General features: G+C 36.1%; 2 protein-coding genes across 2 annotated transcripts; both read right to left on the reverse strand.

Annotated features, from left to right (window-relative positions):
- Positions 1-2981: 2981 nt before the first annotated feature.
- Positions 2982-4307, reverse strand: LOC131059034 (aspartic proteinase nepenthesin-1-like). The gene has a single exon (XM_057992493.2). It carries the CDS (start codon positions 4305-4307, stop codon positions 2982-2984), a length of 1326 nt encoding a protein of 441 aa, XP_057848476.2.
- Positions 4308-14395: 10088 nt separating this feature from the next.
- LOC131027829 (aspartic proteinase nepenthesin-1-like) lies at positions 14396-15721 on the reverse strand. Its single transcript, XM_057957928.2, has one exon. The coding sequence runs from the start codon at positions 15719-15721 to the stop codon at positions 14396-14398; it is 1326 nt and encodes a 441-aa protein (XP_057813911.2).
- Between the last annotated feature and the right edge of the window lie 2730 nt (positions 15722-18451).

Consider the following 18451-nt stretch of genomic DNA (forward strand, 5'->3'; position numbering starts at 1 on the left):
CGGCAACCTTATTACCTTCACGATAGACATGTGAAATGGTAAATTCGTAGAATCCCCTGAGAAGCATTAGGCTATCTTCAATAATATGTTTAATCGACCAACTAGGGGAGGAGGAAGTTGTTAAACAATTAATGATGTTTAGGGAGTCACACTCCAAGAAGACCCTTCTCAAACCTTTCTCTTTGGCCAATTTGATATTGGTATACGTTGTGAAGGCCTCACTAAAGTGGTTTGTCTAGGTACCCAAAGAGAGGGCCACCATCGAGACCATCCTGCCATTATTATCACGCACCACTCCCCCATATCCAGCAGGTCCGGGATTCCCCTTCGCTGCACCATCAATTAATGTTACTTTAGGTCCAATATTTTTTTTTAAACGTTATAAAAATTGATTAACAAGATATGAGAAAGAGTTTATTGAATTAATAGATAAAGGGAAAAATCAATCCAATGTCATTTGTTTCAATGAAATGAAAAAGATTTTTGCAGGAAGAGAATCCTCAAGAATCAAGCCAATAGATAAAGTAGTAAATGTTGTCAAGTGAGTGCTAAGATCAACTTTCCCATTGGACTTCTCGAAACATGGTACCTCTATGTGCTTTGAGATGGGATTCTTTAGGACGGTATATGAAAGTAGTCTACGTGTGCAATATGATGGAAGAGTTAGTTGGGATTAGGTTTGGCCTGTGCCGGCCAATTATTCAAATGTCGACATCTCTACTATGATACATGATTTATAAGGAGTGCTTCCATAAAAAAGTAAACCAACCGAATAATTGTAGTGCTCTATTGTATTTAAGTTAAGAGTGTAAAATTATCCCTTTCCCAATTGAATGATCCTTCTTCCTTTCTAGCTATACATTGAATAATAAATAAATATTTTCCAGCATCTATATCCGTTGCAACAAGAATCTTCGATAGAAAAATAATAATAATAATAATAAGTAAAGAAAAATGAAATGGCATTATACTAGAATACATTATTTTCATGACCCAAAATAGTAAATTAATGGATACAAAGCAATTGTAGCTAGTTAAATGCCTTGCTGAAGGAGTAATTACCAAAATAAAATAAAAAAAGAAAAGAGGAGGCTCTGTTTAAACTGGTTCAATCTAAAACTTCCTAATATTATCCTCGTGTGACATACATTGTCGAGCATTGAGAAACATAGAATTTTTTATATCGCTTGTAGCTCTAAATGCATCTCACCTTAGGTGGTTGATAGGGTCGAGGGAGATGGAAAAATCCTTAACAAAGGTTGCACATTATCTAGTTAGCACAATAGTTTTACAAGATAATAAATAAATAATAAGAATGAAATTAGAACAAGAATTTAATCAAATGTAAATGCACTCCACTCTTCACCTTCATCGCCCAATTGGATAAACTAAGAAAATATAAGCTAAGATGTTAGTTTAGATGTTGTCCAATGCCCTTAGAAACTATATGAATAGCATATTGGGCCGCCATCCCTCCTCTTACCCTCCTTGCATTGTCAAGGTGAAATAAGTATGAGGTTGATTTAATAATTATTTTAAATTTATATGTTTTATTTATTATTCATTGTGTGTTTCTTACTTGTTAATGCTTTATCAATTGTAAACTATGTAATACTACGAATACTTTTTCCTTGGAATATATAATTAGTTCTCTCTCCCTCTATATTAAGGATATTTTTTAAGAAATTATTGTTTATTTAAATAAATATAATAATATCTATTTAAGAATTATCTCAACCAATATTTTATTCATCTGAGAAGTTTTTTGGCTATCTAAAAATCTAATAAGTGTCAACTCTCTCAAATAATTGATTTTAGTATCCTTTGTGTTCATTGGACTATAATAATACGTAAGTAGACACTGCAACATAGATCATGTGAAATTGAAATTAACATGTTAGGATTTACAAGGTGAAAGAGTGAAGATACTATGATTTTTTGTAGGCAATCAAAACTTTTCTCAATAATTGTGTTATTATGTTGTAGTCCACTAATATTTTAATTTTTTAGGTCACGAAAAAAAGTTCCAAAACCTAATGCAATCCTATTAAAATGTTGAAAACAAGTAATCATGTCACATTATCAATGGCTGAAAATTGATGTGTGGTCTAACATCCATACTCTGAAGCACAAATACATTACATAATTTAATTTTATTATCTAAGGTGCGTTGTAGTGTAGTAGCAACCTTTCAAATGAGAGGCCCCGATTCACCATCAATAAGTTTTCTATATAAGATTTGTGTAAGATGTCATCGAATGCACTATAAAGCGCTGATAGGTAATCGTGAATCGTGATATAGGCATAGCCTTAAATATTAGCACTTTTAAATAAATTGCAAAGGCTCCAAAATGATATTCTTAATTCTCGAGAACTCGTCTTCTCTAGTAGAAAATTATACAATAGTAATTGTGAGAAAATTAGAGAGACCTTCTTAGCAACAACCTTACCTTATATATAGGCTACATTAAATTGTGTTTGATCTTAGTAATGTGAAATGCGGACATGATTGAAAATAAGTATTATTTGAATGTATAAATCACAGACACGGATCTTAAAGTTAAATACCATTAAAAATATTCATAGGCATACAATAATTTATTTTACACTTAAGACTTGAAGAAAAGATAAGACCATTACAAATGCTTTATAATTATATAAATTCTCTTGTCGTTGTTTTAACTCGCAATTTATATTTTGATAATCAATTATCGCACCTTCATTTCCATGCCAAAATAACACACATAGTGTAGCATATCATAAGGAACCATAAATGAAGGTCCCCGAGAACAACAGGGGCCAAACAATTTTACTGAAAATAAGCAGCTACGAAGATGAAAATTTACATGATTCGCATATCGGACAGTGCAATAGGCAGACGCAGGAGACGAGATCACATATTGCATTCGAAGGACAGAGGAAGAGGAAATGAGAGAGACAGAAAAAGAGAAGAAGAAGAATTAGAAGAGGGAGATGATGATTTAAAGAGAATCACACTTAGTGGGCTTGAAAGAGAGCGTGTTCTGAGCATTGTTGTAAAGGATATGGAAGTTTTGCTGCTGTATGTTTCCGAAGATGGAAGGATTCCCCGATGGTTCACCCAACATTGCCAGGCACAAGAGATTTTCAGATGCCTGAATGAAAAAGTTGTCTGCCGGAAGCTCGTAATCCACGCCGCCTTTGAAGTTGAAGACGAGGGTTGGCAAGGTGAGGTGAGCGGATGATGTGTGGTAACAAAGATCCAAACCTGTAGAAGAGCCGTCTACAGGAGTGAGATCAATGGCGGACTGAATTGCTTCCTTAAGAGGAGAGTAGGCAGCCTGGTCCAGGATGGTAACAGTGGTTCCGGAGTCGATGATCATACCTCCGCTGCCGTCCGATTGCAGATCGAAAGTTCCAGGAGGAATATCTAGTGCCTTACCATTGAGGGTGATTCCTGTAATAGGAATGTACCAGAAAGTGGGAATGATACTGCTCTTGATGAGTGGGAGAGTCTTGGCTCCTCCGCTCAAGGAAGCACCCTCGCCGAAAAAGAGGGGGCTGGTTTGTGAAGAAGAGTCGGTGATGGGCAAAAGACAGTAAGAGAACATGTTCTCTGCTTTGGAACCCAGCTGTGAGATAAGGGAGAGACCACCTCTTCCCAGTCCCACAAGGCCACCACCCTGAGAGAATCCTTGTCCTTCGTTGTCATGCCCGCATCCAAATGCAATGCCTTTAACCTTGCTGCTCCCAATTGACAATGTCTCGTAAGCCAGGTCGCCGCTGGTGAAGGAACCATCGCCATACTGATACATAAAGGTACAATCTGGATTGCATCCGGTTTGCGTACTCCCCAAGGCGTCACAAAGAGAATCACCGCAGGGAATTGTGGAAAATGTGGGGGACTTGGAGGGGTCGAAGATTGGCGTAGGCTGAGAGAAGCAGTCCTTGCAAGGCTTGCACTGAGTCCAAATCAGATCGCTCCCCGTGTCCACAATCGCTTCGAAGCTCACAGAGGGCGTTCCCAGTGCAACGCTCATCAGAAATTCTCCATCCCCTACTTCAACGGGCGTTTCAGCGTCTAATTGCCCTCTTATCAATGCCTCTATCTTCTTCATTCGCTTCTTACTTCGATCCACAGCCAAACCCAATCTCTCAGAAAAACCCAACTCTCTCTCTGATCTGCGCGTCATATTCACCCTTATTTTTACATTTTCATCGCTGCTAGACTTCGGCCAACCACTAAACAGTCTGTCCGAAGAACATGATATCGTTGGAATAGTAAAGCATATCAAGACCACAAAACCCAACAGCTTTGAACGCTCCATTTCTCTTTTTCTTTTCTAAACCTCGAAACCTTTTTCTGCTCTCATCTACTCCACTCCATGCAATATATATACACAGAGAGAGTGAGAAGGAGCCTTAAATCAAAATCAACAGATTCCCCGACGTGTCCACATAACAATATCGATCCTCTTAGAAGGATAGACGAATTTATTTAATTTCCCCTTCTCTATCTCTGCCCGCCTGGAATTGTTCTAGAAGTAGAATAGACTGCTGCAATTCGAAGTGAATCGTATTTTTTTCTGTCCATACCTTCACTAAGTATTTCCGTACACTTAACTCGTAATCCAGTTCCCTCTTCCCATTGAATTTTGTGGACCCATTCAGATCGAAATTCCAAAACGTGTTGTAACCGGAGGGTTAGTTTTCTAAAAATATTTAAAATTAGTTTACACATAATTATTCTTAGTCGGTTTATCCGGCTTTCCAACTTATTCTCATTCTTGTTTATCTCATTCTTAAATTTTGCTCTAATTAGTTTATTCATTTTTAAGATTTAGAGATTTTACTTGTACAAAACTGTTATATTCAATGCTCTATTATGTATTCACATTACCGTATCCTATCATAAAGTTCTATTCAAGGATTTATACCAGAAAGAAAAAGTACATGAAAGTTAATGTAATCTATGTGGTTGAACATCCACATATATAAATCATCTAAATTGAATTTTATTTTTATTCTCGTTCTTATTTATCTTATTTCTCAATTTTACTTGTGCAGAAGTGTTATATGCAATGTTCTATTATATATTCACATTGCCATATCCTATCATAACGTTTTGCTCAAGGATTTATACCAGAAGGAAAAAGTAGATAAAAGTTAGCGTAATCTATGTGGTTGAACATGCAAGTATATAAATCATCTAAATTGAATTTAAGAATCCATCTTTTAAGAATTGGGTATGTAGTTGTATCAGTGATAAGCATGAAAGTCATGTCAACTAGGGATCACTCCCCATGTCCACGATTGTTTTATGTCAAATCCATAGATATGCGTAAGTTCTATATGTGTGAATATAAATTCTTCCCTAACATTTGATCTAATAAATCTCACTTTTCGTCAATTTACCTTGAAGTTAACTCTTCACTAATTGTCAAGTATTCGCAATAGTTAAAATCACATTAGGGAGCCTGGTAGATCACTAGGGTCAAGTTCTCCTAGGTTATCCTTCGGAATGGTCGGCTTCACGAGCCTGGCCAATTTAGGTAAATGGAAAAGAAGCATGCAAATTTCCCAAGATGAAAACTTTGATGGAGATAGATTCATCTTGGTGCTCCAACCAAAAGCGTTTCTATGATAAATGTTTCATTTATGCAAATTCGTATTCAATGAATTCTCAAAGCGACTGCATGTTAAATAAATGCACATTGAATTCTTTCAAAAACCAAAATGTTCAATAAATCACATAAAACAGGTACTAAATGTAATTATGATAGAATAAAAGGTTTGGAGTTAAAAAATTCGAATTTAAATTGCTAAATCTCAAGGGTCAGTATTGTATGGTGCAATATTGATTGGACGCCCCATTATTGACCAATAACAGAAAAAAGGCTAATACTTATGTAGAGAATAAATGCCTAGACATTGAGGTGTGGATGGAGAATAATCTAATAATAAATGTGATACATACGAATGTGTGCATGAATCCACGGGATAAGATAGAATATAAGGGGGTGTATGTAAATTGATAAGGGTGGCTAATTAGAGAATGGGCCAAGATTTCGACAAGATTGCATCATTTCTTGATATATGGTTGAATTAATCCATCCTCTAATAATATACCCAAAACTAAGGATAGTTTGACTAGATTAAAATATTTTACCATTATGTTTTGACCATACATTGACGTGCATGTGAATCCTAAAATAGTAATACATCTCAAAGCATATGGAATGTGGAATATATCGTTTAAATTAGATTCTTGGACGTCAAATAATAGTTAATATAGATAGAGTAATGGACCTTGGCACATACTAGCATGTGATACTCATTCTTTACATTTGAATCCTTCATGAGAGCCTAAAAAATAGAGAAATTATGTATAGTGAGTAGCTTATATCTCAAGAATTAAATAGACATCAATAAAATACGTGAACCTATTTAACAATCTAGAAGATTAAGAAATATGAAAATGAGTAGTAAGTTTAGGGGTATCTTCATGTGCAAAAGGTTCTGTGACGTAGTGCCCTATGGTATATTGATACTACCACATCCTATCATATAAAAGCTTTATTTAGAAATGGTGATTGCATGCTTCATATGAGAGAAATTATAGAAGAGGGAAAATAGTACATGAATTTATTATGCCGAAGGCGTCTCTTATATGAATTGGATGAGCTGTTTTTGGGCATCAACGATTGTGAGTAAAGGAGACAGCATTGCAAGACGATTGGGAATATTGGAGCTGCCCGCTGTCCATTAGTTTTATTCTTCATTTTTTGTCAGAATGTGTGCACTGCCCATCATCTCTCGATCTTCTCATTTTACCACTATCTCTCCTCTTGCAGTCACGATCAGATGAGATTTTTTCGAAAATTCTACTCCTCCATTAATGCAAACATAGTACTCTCAAATATTTGAGCTCTCACAATCTAAATTTTAGGGTTCCTGCCACTTGTTCCGTGTGCCTCTTTAATAATTCATAAATGTCATTATTTTCTTGTTTTTTATTTCTATACAATTTAGTTGTTGCACGGTTTCCCATGATAAGTGAATGGTGGGACCTTTTTTAATTACTAAGTACACTCAACCTTTATGTTTCCATTTGTCTAAATCAAACCATCTAGTAATTCCGAAACCCTAAAAAAGTTGTATGGGTTTTATAGACACTTCAAAATTTACTATGTTTGTATGTGTTAAAATGACTATGTTAGTGGGTTTTAAGTTATTTACTTATTATTCTGTTAATGTATTATATATAATAATAATATTATTGAATAGAAACCTATTTGTTTAAATAGTTCAAGTAATTTATGGTGAAAATGTAAATAGAATAGAATAATTTTTTATTTTCAAATAGAAATAAACTATACAAATCATGTAAATTGTATTAGTATTATTGTAATATTATCATAAAAACTCGACCTTCAAGGACCCAACAAAAAAACAGATGCGAACCAACCCATAAAAACCAGGGAAAAGCAGCCCCATAGAACAACAGACAAGAACAATACAGAATTTCTACATAACAAAACTACAACACTTTGACCAATTTGTCATTCTTCTGAATGACATCCTCATTGATTTTCTGAACTTTCTTAATGATGTTGTCAACACGGGTCACACCCTTATCTTTTCTATGGAGCCTCGTCGCTGGACCAAGTAGGGGCTTCTCTTTCGTATCCAGATCCGCATCCACATCCTCTGAGGGAGCCCTAAGTTTCTTACAGGTACCAGCATTCACAACCTTATCTTTCTTCACCATCTCAGTGCTACCAGTGGGGCACTTGCCCTGAGAAATATAATGAAGAACTTCAGCCTATTCATTGAGTCTACGTAGACCAATGCTAGTATTGTTCATGGCAGACATACTCACCTCCACCACCACACTCAAACTATGCTGATGTTTATAAGTCATTTTCCAAAGCCTTAATGTGCTCTTCATGTTCCTCCTTAAGGTCTTTAATACCATTAGCCAGGGTATGCGTATTCGAGACCTAGTACTGTCGAGGTCCCCATTAGGTGGATTGGCCTTCTCTTTGAGATTATTAATCTCTTGAAAAATCTAGGTGAATTGGGCATTTTGGTTATCCTTTAAATTCCTCAAGTTAATATTCGTAATCGTATTCTCAGGGACCGACAAACCATCTCCTTAGGAGTAAACCCACCACCAAGAGTAGGTATAGAAACATTGACACCCTAATCCTCCGCAGGCCCGTCCAAATCAATCTGAGAGGCATTCGGTCGCTTAGAATAATTCTCGTTGACATTGTTAAATACTTTGGTTTTGTCAATAGCTCTTGACATAGAAACGCTGGCCACTCTTTTAACCTTCACATCAGAACTACCGTCCACCGAATTAGGGACATGTTCAGGGTCATCCTCCTCGTTAGATAAAATAATTTATTTTCTGCTAGTACGGTTAGGGATTTTAGACGATGAGGGTCCTTGTTTGTTATAAATGTGAAAGACTTCGTTCCCATCGAAGTCCACCTCTTCATCAGAAGAGATTTCCCCATAATGAATATGGACATTCTTCTTGTATTCTATACCAGTTTTAGCACTCGTATTCCTCTCGACATTGATAGTCTTGGCATACTTCATAATCAACGGGAATAAGCCCTCATGGAGAACAAGGGAGGATGCACATTTCTCGTGAGCCCTAATGCTATTATTCAATGATGAGACCAAATAAAAGGCCAAGGAAATGCACTTGTGATGCCGAAAATGATTAATAATGACAAAGTGATAGCTAAGTAAGCTACAGAATTTACCATCAACGGTGAGGCGGCGCACGATAACCTCTGAGACCTCGTACCATGGCTTTGAAAGTGATTTTTTCTCCCACCCAACATTATTATTCTTTCTCACCTTCTCCCTTTCCTTCGGCGGGAAAAAGGTTTTCATCGCCACCATCGCACATTTCTTATGCTTGTAGAATTTGGTGCCCTTGTTCAGAATTTTGGACACCTTAGCCACCATCTCCTCATTAACCTCCAGCTCCATACCATAGACACAGATAAAACCATCCTTCCACCCATTAAGAAAGGCCTCAGTAACAAGGGCATCCACACCATGAAGCATCTCGATATAACTAGTCAAAACTCCTACCGAAAGTTCTTTCCATACTGCTTCCTTATTTCGTCATTTTTCGCAGACTATGGGATCCAAACGGTTCCTATCTCCCCTAATATTAAAAAATACTAATTCTCAACAACCTGCAACACAAACAGAGTTGACATAAACCATATAAAAACAATTAAAAAAGCCACCAGAAAGTTCGTCTTTCCCCTCATAAAAGAAGTCTTGCCCACGACACTTTGGAAGATGTCATTCTCCATCATTTCCAAAAGCCCCTTGAGCTTCGCAAGCATCATAATCATTACGGAGTAGGTTAAGAAGATCCACTGGGATCTTATCATAAATGTTCCAAAGTTTCCTACTTGCCAAGTCGGCCCCAATGTTGGCCTAAATATCCGCAACCTTATTACCTTCATGGTAGACATGTGAAATGTTAAATTCACAGAAGCCCCTGAGAGGAATTAGGCTATCTTGAATAATATGTTTAATCAACCAAATAGGAGAGGAGGAAGTCGTTAAACAATGATGTTTAGGGAGTCACACTCCAACCAGACCCTTCTCAAACCTTTCTCTTTGGCCAATTTGATATTGGTATAAATTGTGAAGGCCTCATTAAAGTGATTTGTCTGGGTACCCAAAGAGAGGGCCATTGTCGAGACCATCCTGCCATTGTTATCACGCACCACTTCCCCACATCCAGCAGGTCTGGGATTCCCATTCGCCACACCATCAATTAATGTTACTTTAGGTCCAATATTTTTTTTAAATGTTATAAAAATTGATTAACAAGATATGAGAAAGAGTTTATTGAATTAATAGATAGAGAGAGAAATCAATCCAATGTCATTTCTTTCAATGAAATGGAAAATATTTTTGCAGGAAGAGCATCATCAAGAATCAAGACAATAGATAAAGTAGTAAATGTTGTCAAGTGAGTGCTAAGATCAACTTTCCCATTGGACTTCTCAAAACATGGTACCTCTGTTTTCTTTGAGATGGGATTCTTTAGGACGGTATATGAAAGTAGTCCACGTGTGCAATATGGTGGAAGAGTTAGTTGGGATTAGGTTTGGCTTGTGCTGGCCAATTATTCAGATGTCCAAATCTCTACTACGATACATAATTTATAAGGATTATTTCCATAAAAAAATAAACCAACTGAATAATTGTAGTGCTCTATTGTATTTAAGTTAAGAGTGTAAAATTATCCCTTTCCCAATTGAATGATCCTTCTTCCTTTCTAGCTATACATTGAATAATAAATAAGTATTTTCCAGCATCTATATCCGTTGCGACAAGAATCTTCGATAGAAAAATAATAATAATAAGTAAAGAAAAATGAAATGGCATTATACTAGAATACATTATTTTCATGACCCAAAATAGTAAATTAATGGATACTAAGCGATTGGAGCTAGTTAAATGCCTTGCTGAAGGAGTAATTACCAAAATAAAAGAAAAAAGAGAAAAGAGGAGACTATGTTTAAACTGGTTCAATTTAAAACTTCCTAATAGTATCCTCATGTGGCATACATTGCCAAGCACTAAGAAAGAATTTTTTATATCATTGTAGATCTAAATGCATCTCACCTTAGGTGGTTAATCGGGTCAATGGAGATGGAAAAATCCTTTACAAAGGCTGCACATTATCTAGTAAGCACAATAGTTTTAAAAGATAATAAATAAATAATAAGAATGAAATTAGAACAAGAATTTAATCAAGTGTAAATGCACTCCACTCATCACCTTCGTCGCCCAATTGAATAAACTAAGAAAATATAAGCTAAGCTACTAGTTTAGATGTTGTCCAATGCCCTTAGAAACTATATGAATAGCATGTTGGACACCTTATCCACCATCTCCTCATCAACCTCCAGCTCCATACCATAGACACAGAGCACACCATACTTCCACCCATGAACAAAGGCCTCGGTAACAAGGGCATCCGCACCATGAAGCGTCTCGATATAACTAGTAAAAACACTTATCGAAAGTTCTTTGCATACTGCTTCCTTATTTCATCATTTTTCATAGACTATGGGCTCCAAACGGTTCCTATCTCCCCCAATCTTGGAAAATACCGATTCTCAACAACCTGCAACACAAACAGAGTTGAGCTAAACAAAAACAATCAAAAACGCCACCAGAAAGTTTGACTTTCCCCTCATAGAAGAAGTCTTGCCCAGGACACTTTGGAAGACGTCATTCTCCATCATTTCTGAAAGCCCCTTGAGCTTCGCACGCATCATGATCATTACGGAGTAGGTTAAGAAGATCCTCTGGGATCCGATCATAAATGTTCCAAACTTTCCTACTTGGCAAGTCGGCCCCAATGTTGGCCTAAATATCGGCAACCTTATTACCTTCACGATAGACATGTGAAATGGTAAATTCGTAGAATCCCCTGAGAAGCATTAGGCTATCTTCAATAATATGTTTAATCGACCAACTAGGGGAGGAGGAAGTTGTTAAACAATTAATGATGTTTAGGGAGTCACACTCCAAGAAGACCCTTCTCAAACCTTTCTCTTTGGCCAATTTGATATTGGTATACGTTGTGAAGGCCTCACTAAAGTGGTTTGTCTAGGTACCCAAAGAGAGGGCCACCATCGAGACCATCCTGCCATTATTATCACGCACCACTCCCCCATATCCAGCAGGTCCGGGATTCCCCTTCGCTGCACCATCAATTAATGTTACTTTAGGTCCAATATTTTTTTTTAAACGTTATAAAAATTGATTAACAAGATATGAGAAAGAGTTTATTGAATTAATAGATAAAGGGAAAAATCAATCCAATGTCATTTGTTTCAATGAAATGAAAAAGATTTTTGCAGGAAGAGAATCCTCAAGAATCAAGCCAATAGATAAAGTAGTAAATGTTGTCAAGTGAGTGCTAAGATCAACTTTCCCATTGGACTTCTCGAAACATGGTACCTCTATGTGCTTTGAGATGGGATTCTTTAGGACGGTATATGAAAGTAGTCTACGTGTGCAATATGATGGAAGAGTTAGTTGGGATTAGGTTTGGCCTGTGCCGGCCAATTATTCAAATGTCGACATCTCTACTATGATACATGATTTATAAGGAGTGCTTCCATAAAAAAGTAAACCAACCGAATAATTGTAGTGCTCTATTGTATTTAAGTTAAGAGTGTAAAATTATCCCTTTCCCAATTGAATGATCCTTCTTCCTTTCTAGCTATACATTGAATAATAAATAAATATTTTCCAGCATCTATATCCGTTGCAACAAGAATCTTCGATAGAAAAATAATAATAATAATAATAAGTAAAGAAAAATGAAATGGCATTATACTAGAATACATTATTTTCATGACCCAAAATAGTAAATTAATGGATACAAAGCAATTGTAGCTAGTTAAATGCCTTGCTGAAGGAGTAATTACCAAAATAAAATAAAAAAAGAAAAGAGGAGGCTCTGTTTAAACTGGTTCAATCTAAAACTTCCTAATATTATCCTCGTGTGACATACATTGTCGAGCATTGAGAAACATAGAATTTTTTATATCGCTTGTAGCTCTAAATGCATCTCACCTTAGGTGGTTGATAGGGTCGAGGGAGATGGAAAAATCCTTAACAAAGGTTGCACATTATCTAGTTAGCACAATAGTTTTACAAGATAATAAATAAATAATAAGAATGAAATTAGAACAAGAATTTAATCAAATGTAAATGCACTCCACTCTTCACCTTCATCGCCCAATTGGATAAACTAAGAAAATATAAGCTAAGATGTTAGTTTAGATGTTGTCCAATGCCCTTAGAAACTATATGAATAGCATATTGGGCCGCCATCCCTCCTCTTACCCTCCTTGCATTGTCAAGGTGAAATAAGTATGAGGTTGATTTAATAATTATTTTAAATTTATATGTTTTATTTATTATTCATTGTGTGTTTCTTACTTGTTAATGCTTTATCAATTGTAAACTATGTAATACTACGAATACTTTTTCCTTGGAATATATAATTAGTTCTCTCTCCCTCTATATTAAGGATATTTTTTAAGAAATTATTGTTTATTTAAATAAATATAATAATATCTATTTAAGAATTATCTCAACCAATATTTTATTCATCTGAGAAGTTTTTTGGCTATCTAAAAATCTAATAAGTGTCAACTCTCTCAAATAATTGATTTTAGTATCCTTTGTGTTCATTGGACTATAATAATACGTAAGTAGACACTGCAACATAGATCATGTGAAATTGAAATTAACATGTTAGGATTTACAAGGTGAAAGAGTGAAGATACTATGATTTTTTGTAGGCAATCAAAACTTTTCTCAATAATTGTGTTATTATGTTGTAGTCCACTAATATTTTAATTTTTTAGGTCACGAAAAAAAGTTCCAAAACCTAATGCAATCCTATTAAAATGTTGAAAACAAGTAATCATGTCACATTATCAATGGCTGAAAATTGATGTGTGGTCTAACATCCATACTCTGAAGCACAAATACATTACATAATTTAATTTTATTATCTAAGGTGCGTTGTAGTGTAGTAGCAACCTTTCAAATGAGAGGCCCCGATTCACCATCAATAAGTTTTCTATATAAGATTTGTGTAAGATGTCATCGAATGCACTATAAAGCGCTGATAGGTAATCGTGAATCGTGATATAGGCATAGCCTTAAATATTAGCACTTTTAAATAAATTGCAAAGGCTCCAAAATGATATTCTTAATTCTCGAGAACTCGTCTTCTCTAGTAGAAAATTATACAATAGTAATTGTGAGAAAATTAGAGAGACCTTCTTAGCAACAACCTTACCTTATATATAGGCTACATTAAATTGCGTTTGATCTTAGTAATGTGAAATGCGGACATGATTGAAAATAAGTATTATTTGAATGTATAAATCACAGACACGGATCTTAAAGTTAAATACCATTAAAAATATTCATAGGCATACAATAATTTATTTTACACTTAAGACTTGAAGAAAAGATAAGACCATTACAAATGCTTTATAATTATATAAATTCTCTTGTCGTTGTTTTAACTCGCAATTTATATTTTGATAATCAATTATCGCACCTTCATTTCCATGCCAAAATAACACACATAGTGTAGCATATCATAAGGAACCATAAATGAAGGTCCCCGAGAACAACAGGGGCCAAACAATTTTACTGAAAATAAGCAGCTACGAAGATGAAAATTTACATGATTCGCATATCGGACAGTGCAATAGGCAGACGCAGGAGACGAGATCACATATTGCATTCGAAGGACAGAGGAAGAGGAAATGAGAGAGACAGAAAAAGAGAAGAAGAAGAATTAGAAGAGGGAGATGATGATTTAAAGAGAATCACACTTAGTGGGCTTGAAAGAGAGCGTGTTCTGAGCATTGTTGTAAAGGATATGGAAGTTTTGCTGCTGTATGTTTCCGAAGATGGAAGGATTCCCCGATGGTTCACCCAACATTGCCAGGCACAAGAGATTTTCAGATGCCTGAATGAAAAAGTTGTCTGCCGGAAGCTCGTAATCCACGCCGCCTTTGAAGTTGAAGACGAGGGTTGGCAAGGTGAGGTGAGCGGATGATGTGTGGTAACAAAGATCCAAACCTGTAGAAGAGCCGTCTACAGGAGTGAGATCAATGGCGGACTGAATTGCTTCCTTAAGAGGAGAGTAGGCAGCCTGGTCCAGGATGGTAACAGTGGTTCCGGAGTCGATGATCATACCTCCGCTGCCGTCCGATTGCAGATCGAAAGTTCCAGGAGGAATATCTAGTGCCTTACCATTGAGGGTGATTCCTGTAATAGGAATGTACCAGAAAGTGGGAATGATACTGCTCTTGATGAGTGGGAGAGTCTTGGCTCCTCCGCTCAAGGAAGCACCCTCGCCGAAAAAGAGGGGGCTGGTTTGTGAAGAAGAGTCGGTGATGGGCAAAAGACAGTAAGAGAACATGTTCTCTGCTTTGGAACCCAGCTGTGAGATAAGGGAGAGACCACCTCTTCCCAGTCCCACAAGGCCACCACCCTGAGAGAATCCTTGTCCTTCGTTGTCATGCCCGCATCCAAATGCAATGCCTTTAACCTTGCTGCTCCCAATTGACAATGTCTCGTAAGCCAGGTCGCCGCTGGTGAAGGAACCATCGCCATACTGATACATAAAGGTACAATCTGGATTGCATCCGGTTTGCGTACTCCCCAAGGCGTCACAAAGAGAATCACCGCAGGGAATTGTGGAAAATGTGGGGGACTTGGAGGGGTCGAAGATTGGCGTAGGCTGAGAGAAGCAGTCCTTGCAAGGCTTGCACTGAGTCCAAATCAGATCGCTCCCCGTGTCCACAATCGCTTCGAAGCTCACAGAGGGCGTTCCCAGTGCAACGCTCATCAGAAATTCTCCATCCCCTACTTCAACGGGCGTTTCAGCGTCTAATTGCCCTCTTATCAATGCCTCTATCTTCTTCATTCGCTTCTTACTTCGATCCACAGCCAAACCCAATCTCTCAGAAAAACCCAACTCTCTCTCTGATCTGCGCGTCATATTCACCCTTATTTTTACATTTTCATCGCTGCTAGACTTCGGCCAACCACTAAACAGTCTGTCCGAAGAACATGATATCGTTGGAATAGTAAAGCATATCAAGACCACAAAACCCAACAGCTTTGAACGCTCCATTTCTCTTTTTCTTTTCTAAACCTCGAAACCTTTTTCTGCTCTCATCTACTCCACTCCATGCAATATATATACACAGAGAGAGTGAGAAGGAGCCTTAAATCAAAATCAACAGATTCCCCGACGTGTCCACATAACAATATCGATCCTCTTAGAAGGATAGACGAATTTATTTAATTTCCCCTTCTCTATCTCTGCCCGCCTGGAATTGTTCTAGAAGTAGAATAGACTGCTGCAATTCGAAGTGAATCGTATTTTTTTCTGTCCATACCTTCACTAAGTATTTCCGTACACTTAACTCGTAATCCAGTTCCCTCTTCCCATTGAATTTTGTGGACCCATTCAGATCGAAATTCCAAAACGTGTTGTAACCGGAGGGTTAGTTTTCTAAAAATATTTAAAATTAGTTTACACATAATTATTCTTAGTCGGTTTATCCGGCTTTCCAACTTATTCTCATTCTTGTTTATCTCATTCTTAAATTTTGCTCTAATTAGTTTATTCATTTTTAAGATTTAGAGATTTTACTTGTACAAAACTGTTATATTCAATGCTCTATTATGTATTCACATTACCGTATCCTATCATAAAGTTCTATTCAAGGATTTATACCAGAAAGAAAAAGTACATGAAAGTTAATGTAATCTATGTGGTTGAACATCCACATATATAAATCATCTAAATTGAATTTTATTTTTATTCTCGTTCTTATTTATCTTATTTCTCAATTTTACTTGTGCAGAAGTGTTATATGCAATGTTCTATTATATATTCACATTGCCATATCCTATCATAACGTTTTGCTCAAGGATTTATACCAGAAGGAAAAAGTAGATAAAAGTTAGCGTAATCTATGTGGTTGAACATGCAAGTATATAAATCATCTAAATTGAATTTAAGAATCCATCTTTTAAGAATTGGGTATGTAGTTGTATCAGTGATAAGCATGAAAGTCATGTCAACTAGGGATCACTCCCCATGTCCACGATTGTTTTATGTCAAATCCATAGATATGCGTAAGTTCTATATGTGTGAATATAAATTCTTCCCTAACATTTGATCTAATAAATCTCACTTTTCGTCAATTTACCTTGAAGTTAACTCTTCACTAATTGTCAAGTATTCGCAATAGTTAAAATCACATTAGGGAGCCTGGTAGATCACTAGGGTCAAGTTCTCCTAGGTTATCCTTCGGAATGGTCGGCTTCACGAGCCTGGCCAATTTAGGTAAATGGAAAAGAAGCATGCAAATTTCCCAAGATGAAAACTTTGATGGAGATAGATTCATCTTGGTGCTCCAACCAAAAGCGTTTCTATGATAAATGTTTCATTTATGCAAATTCGTATTCAATGAATTCTCAAAGCGACTGCATGTTAAATAAATGCACATTGAATTCTTTCAAAAACCAAAATGTTCAATAAATCACATAAAACAGGTACTAAATGTAATTATGATAGAATAAAAGGTTTGGAGTTAAAAAATTCGAATTTAAATTGCTAAATCTCAAGGGTCAGTATTGTATGGTGCAATATTGATTGGACGCCCCATTATTGACCAATAACAGAAAAAAGGCTAATACTTATGTAGAGAATAAATGCCTAGACATTGAGGTGTGGATGGAGAATAATCTAATAATAAATGTGATACATACGAATGTGTGCATGAATCCACGGGATAAGATAGAATATAAGGGGGTGTATGTAAATTAATAAGGGTGGCTAATTAGAGAATGGGCCAAGATTTCGACAAGATTGCATCATTTCTTGATATATGGTTGAATTAATCCATCCTCTAATAATATACCCAAAACTAAGGATAGTTTGACTAGATTAAAATATTTTACCATTATGTTTTGACCATACATTGACGTGCATGTGAATCCTAAAATAGTAATACATCTCAAAGCATATGGAATGTGGAATATATCGTTTAAATTAGATGCTTGGACGTCAAATAATAGTTAATATAGATAGAGTAATGGACCTTGGCACATACTAGCATGTGATACTCATTCTTTACATTTGAATCCTTCATGAGAGCCTAAAAAATAGAGAAATTATGTATAGTGAGTAGCTTATATCTCAAGAATTAAATAGACATCAATAAAATACGTGAACCTATTTAACAATCTAGAAGATTAAGAAATATGAAAATGAGTAGTAAGTTTAGGGGTATCTTCATGTGCAAAAGGTTCTGTGACGTAGTGCCCTATGGTATATTGATACTACCACATCCTATCATATAAAAGCTTTATTTAGAAATGGTGATTGCATGCTTCATATGAGAGAAATTATAGAAGAGGGAAAATAGTACATGAATTTATTATGCCGAAGGCGTCTCTTATATGAATTGGATGAGCTGTTTTTGGGCATCAACGATTGTGAGTAAAGGAGACAGCATTGCAAGACGATTGGGAATATTGGAGCTGCCCGCTGTCCATTAGTTTTATTCTTCATTTTTTGTCAGAATGTGTGCACTGCCCATCATCTCTCGATCTTCTCATTTTACCACTATCTCTCCTCTTGCAGTCACGATCAGATGAGATTTTTTCGAAAATTCTACTCCTCCATTAATGCAAACATAGTACTCTCAAATATTTGAGCTCTCACAATCTAAATTTTAGGGTTCCTGCCACTTGTTCCGTGTGCCTCTTTAATAATTCATAAATGTCATTATTTTCTTGTTTTTTATTTCTATACAATTTAGTTGTTGCACGGTTTCCCATGATAAGT

This window comes from Cryptomeria japonica, unplaced genomic scaffold (genome assembly GCF_030272615.1).
Source record: "Cryptomeria japonica unplaced genomic scaffold, Sugi_1.0 HiC_scaffold_1795, whole genome shotgun sequence".
NCBI classification, from domain to species: domain Eukaryota; kingdom Viridiplantae; phylum Streptophyta; class Pinopsida; order Cupressales; family Cupressaceae; genus Cryptomeria; species Cryptomeria japonica.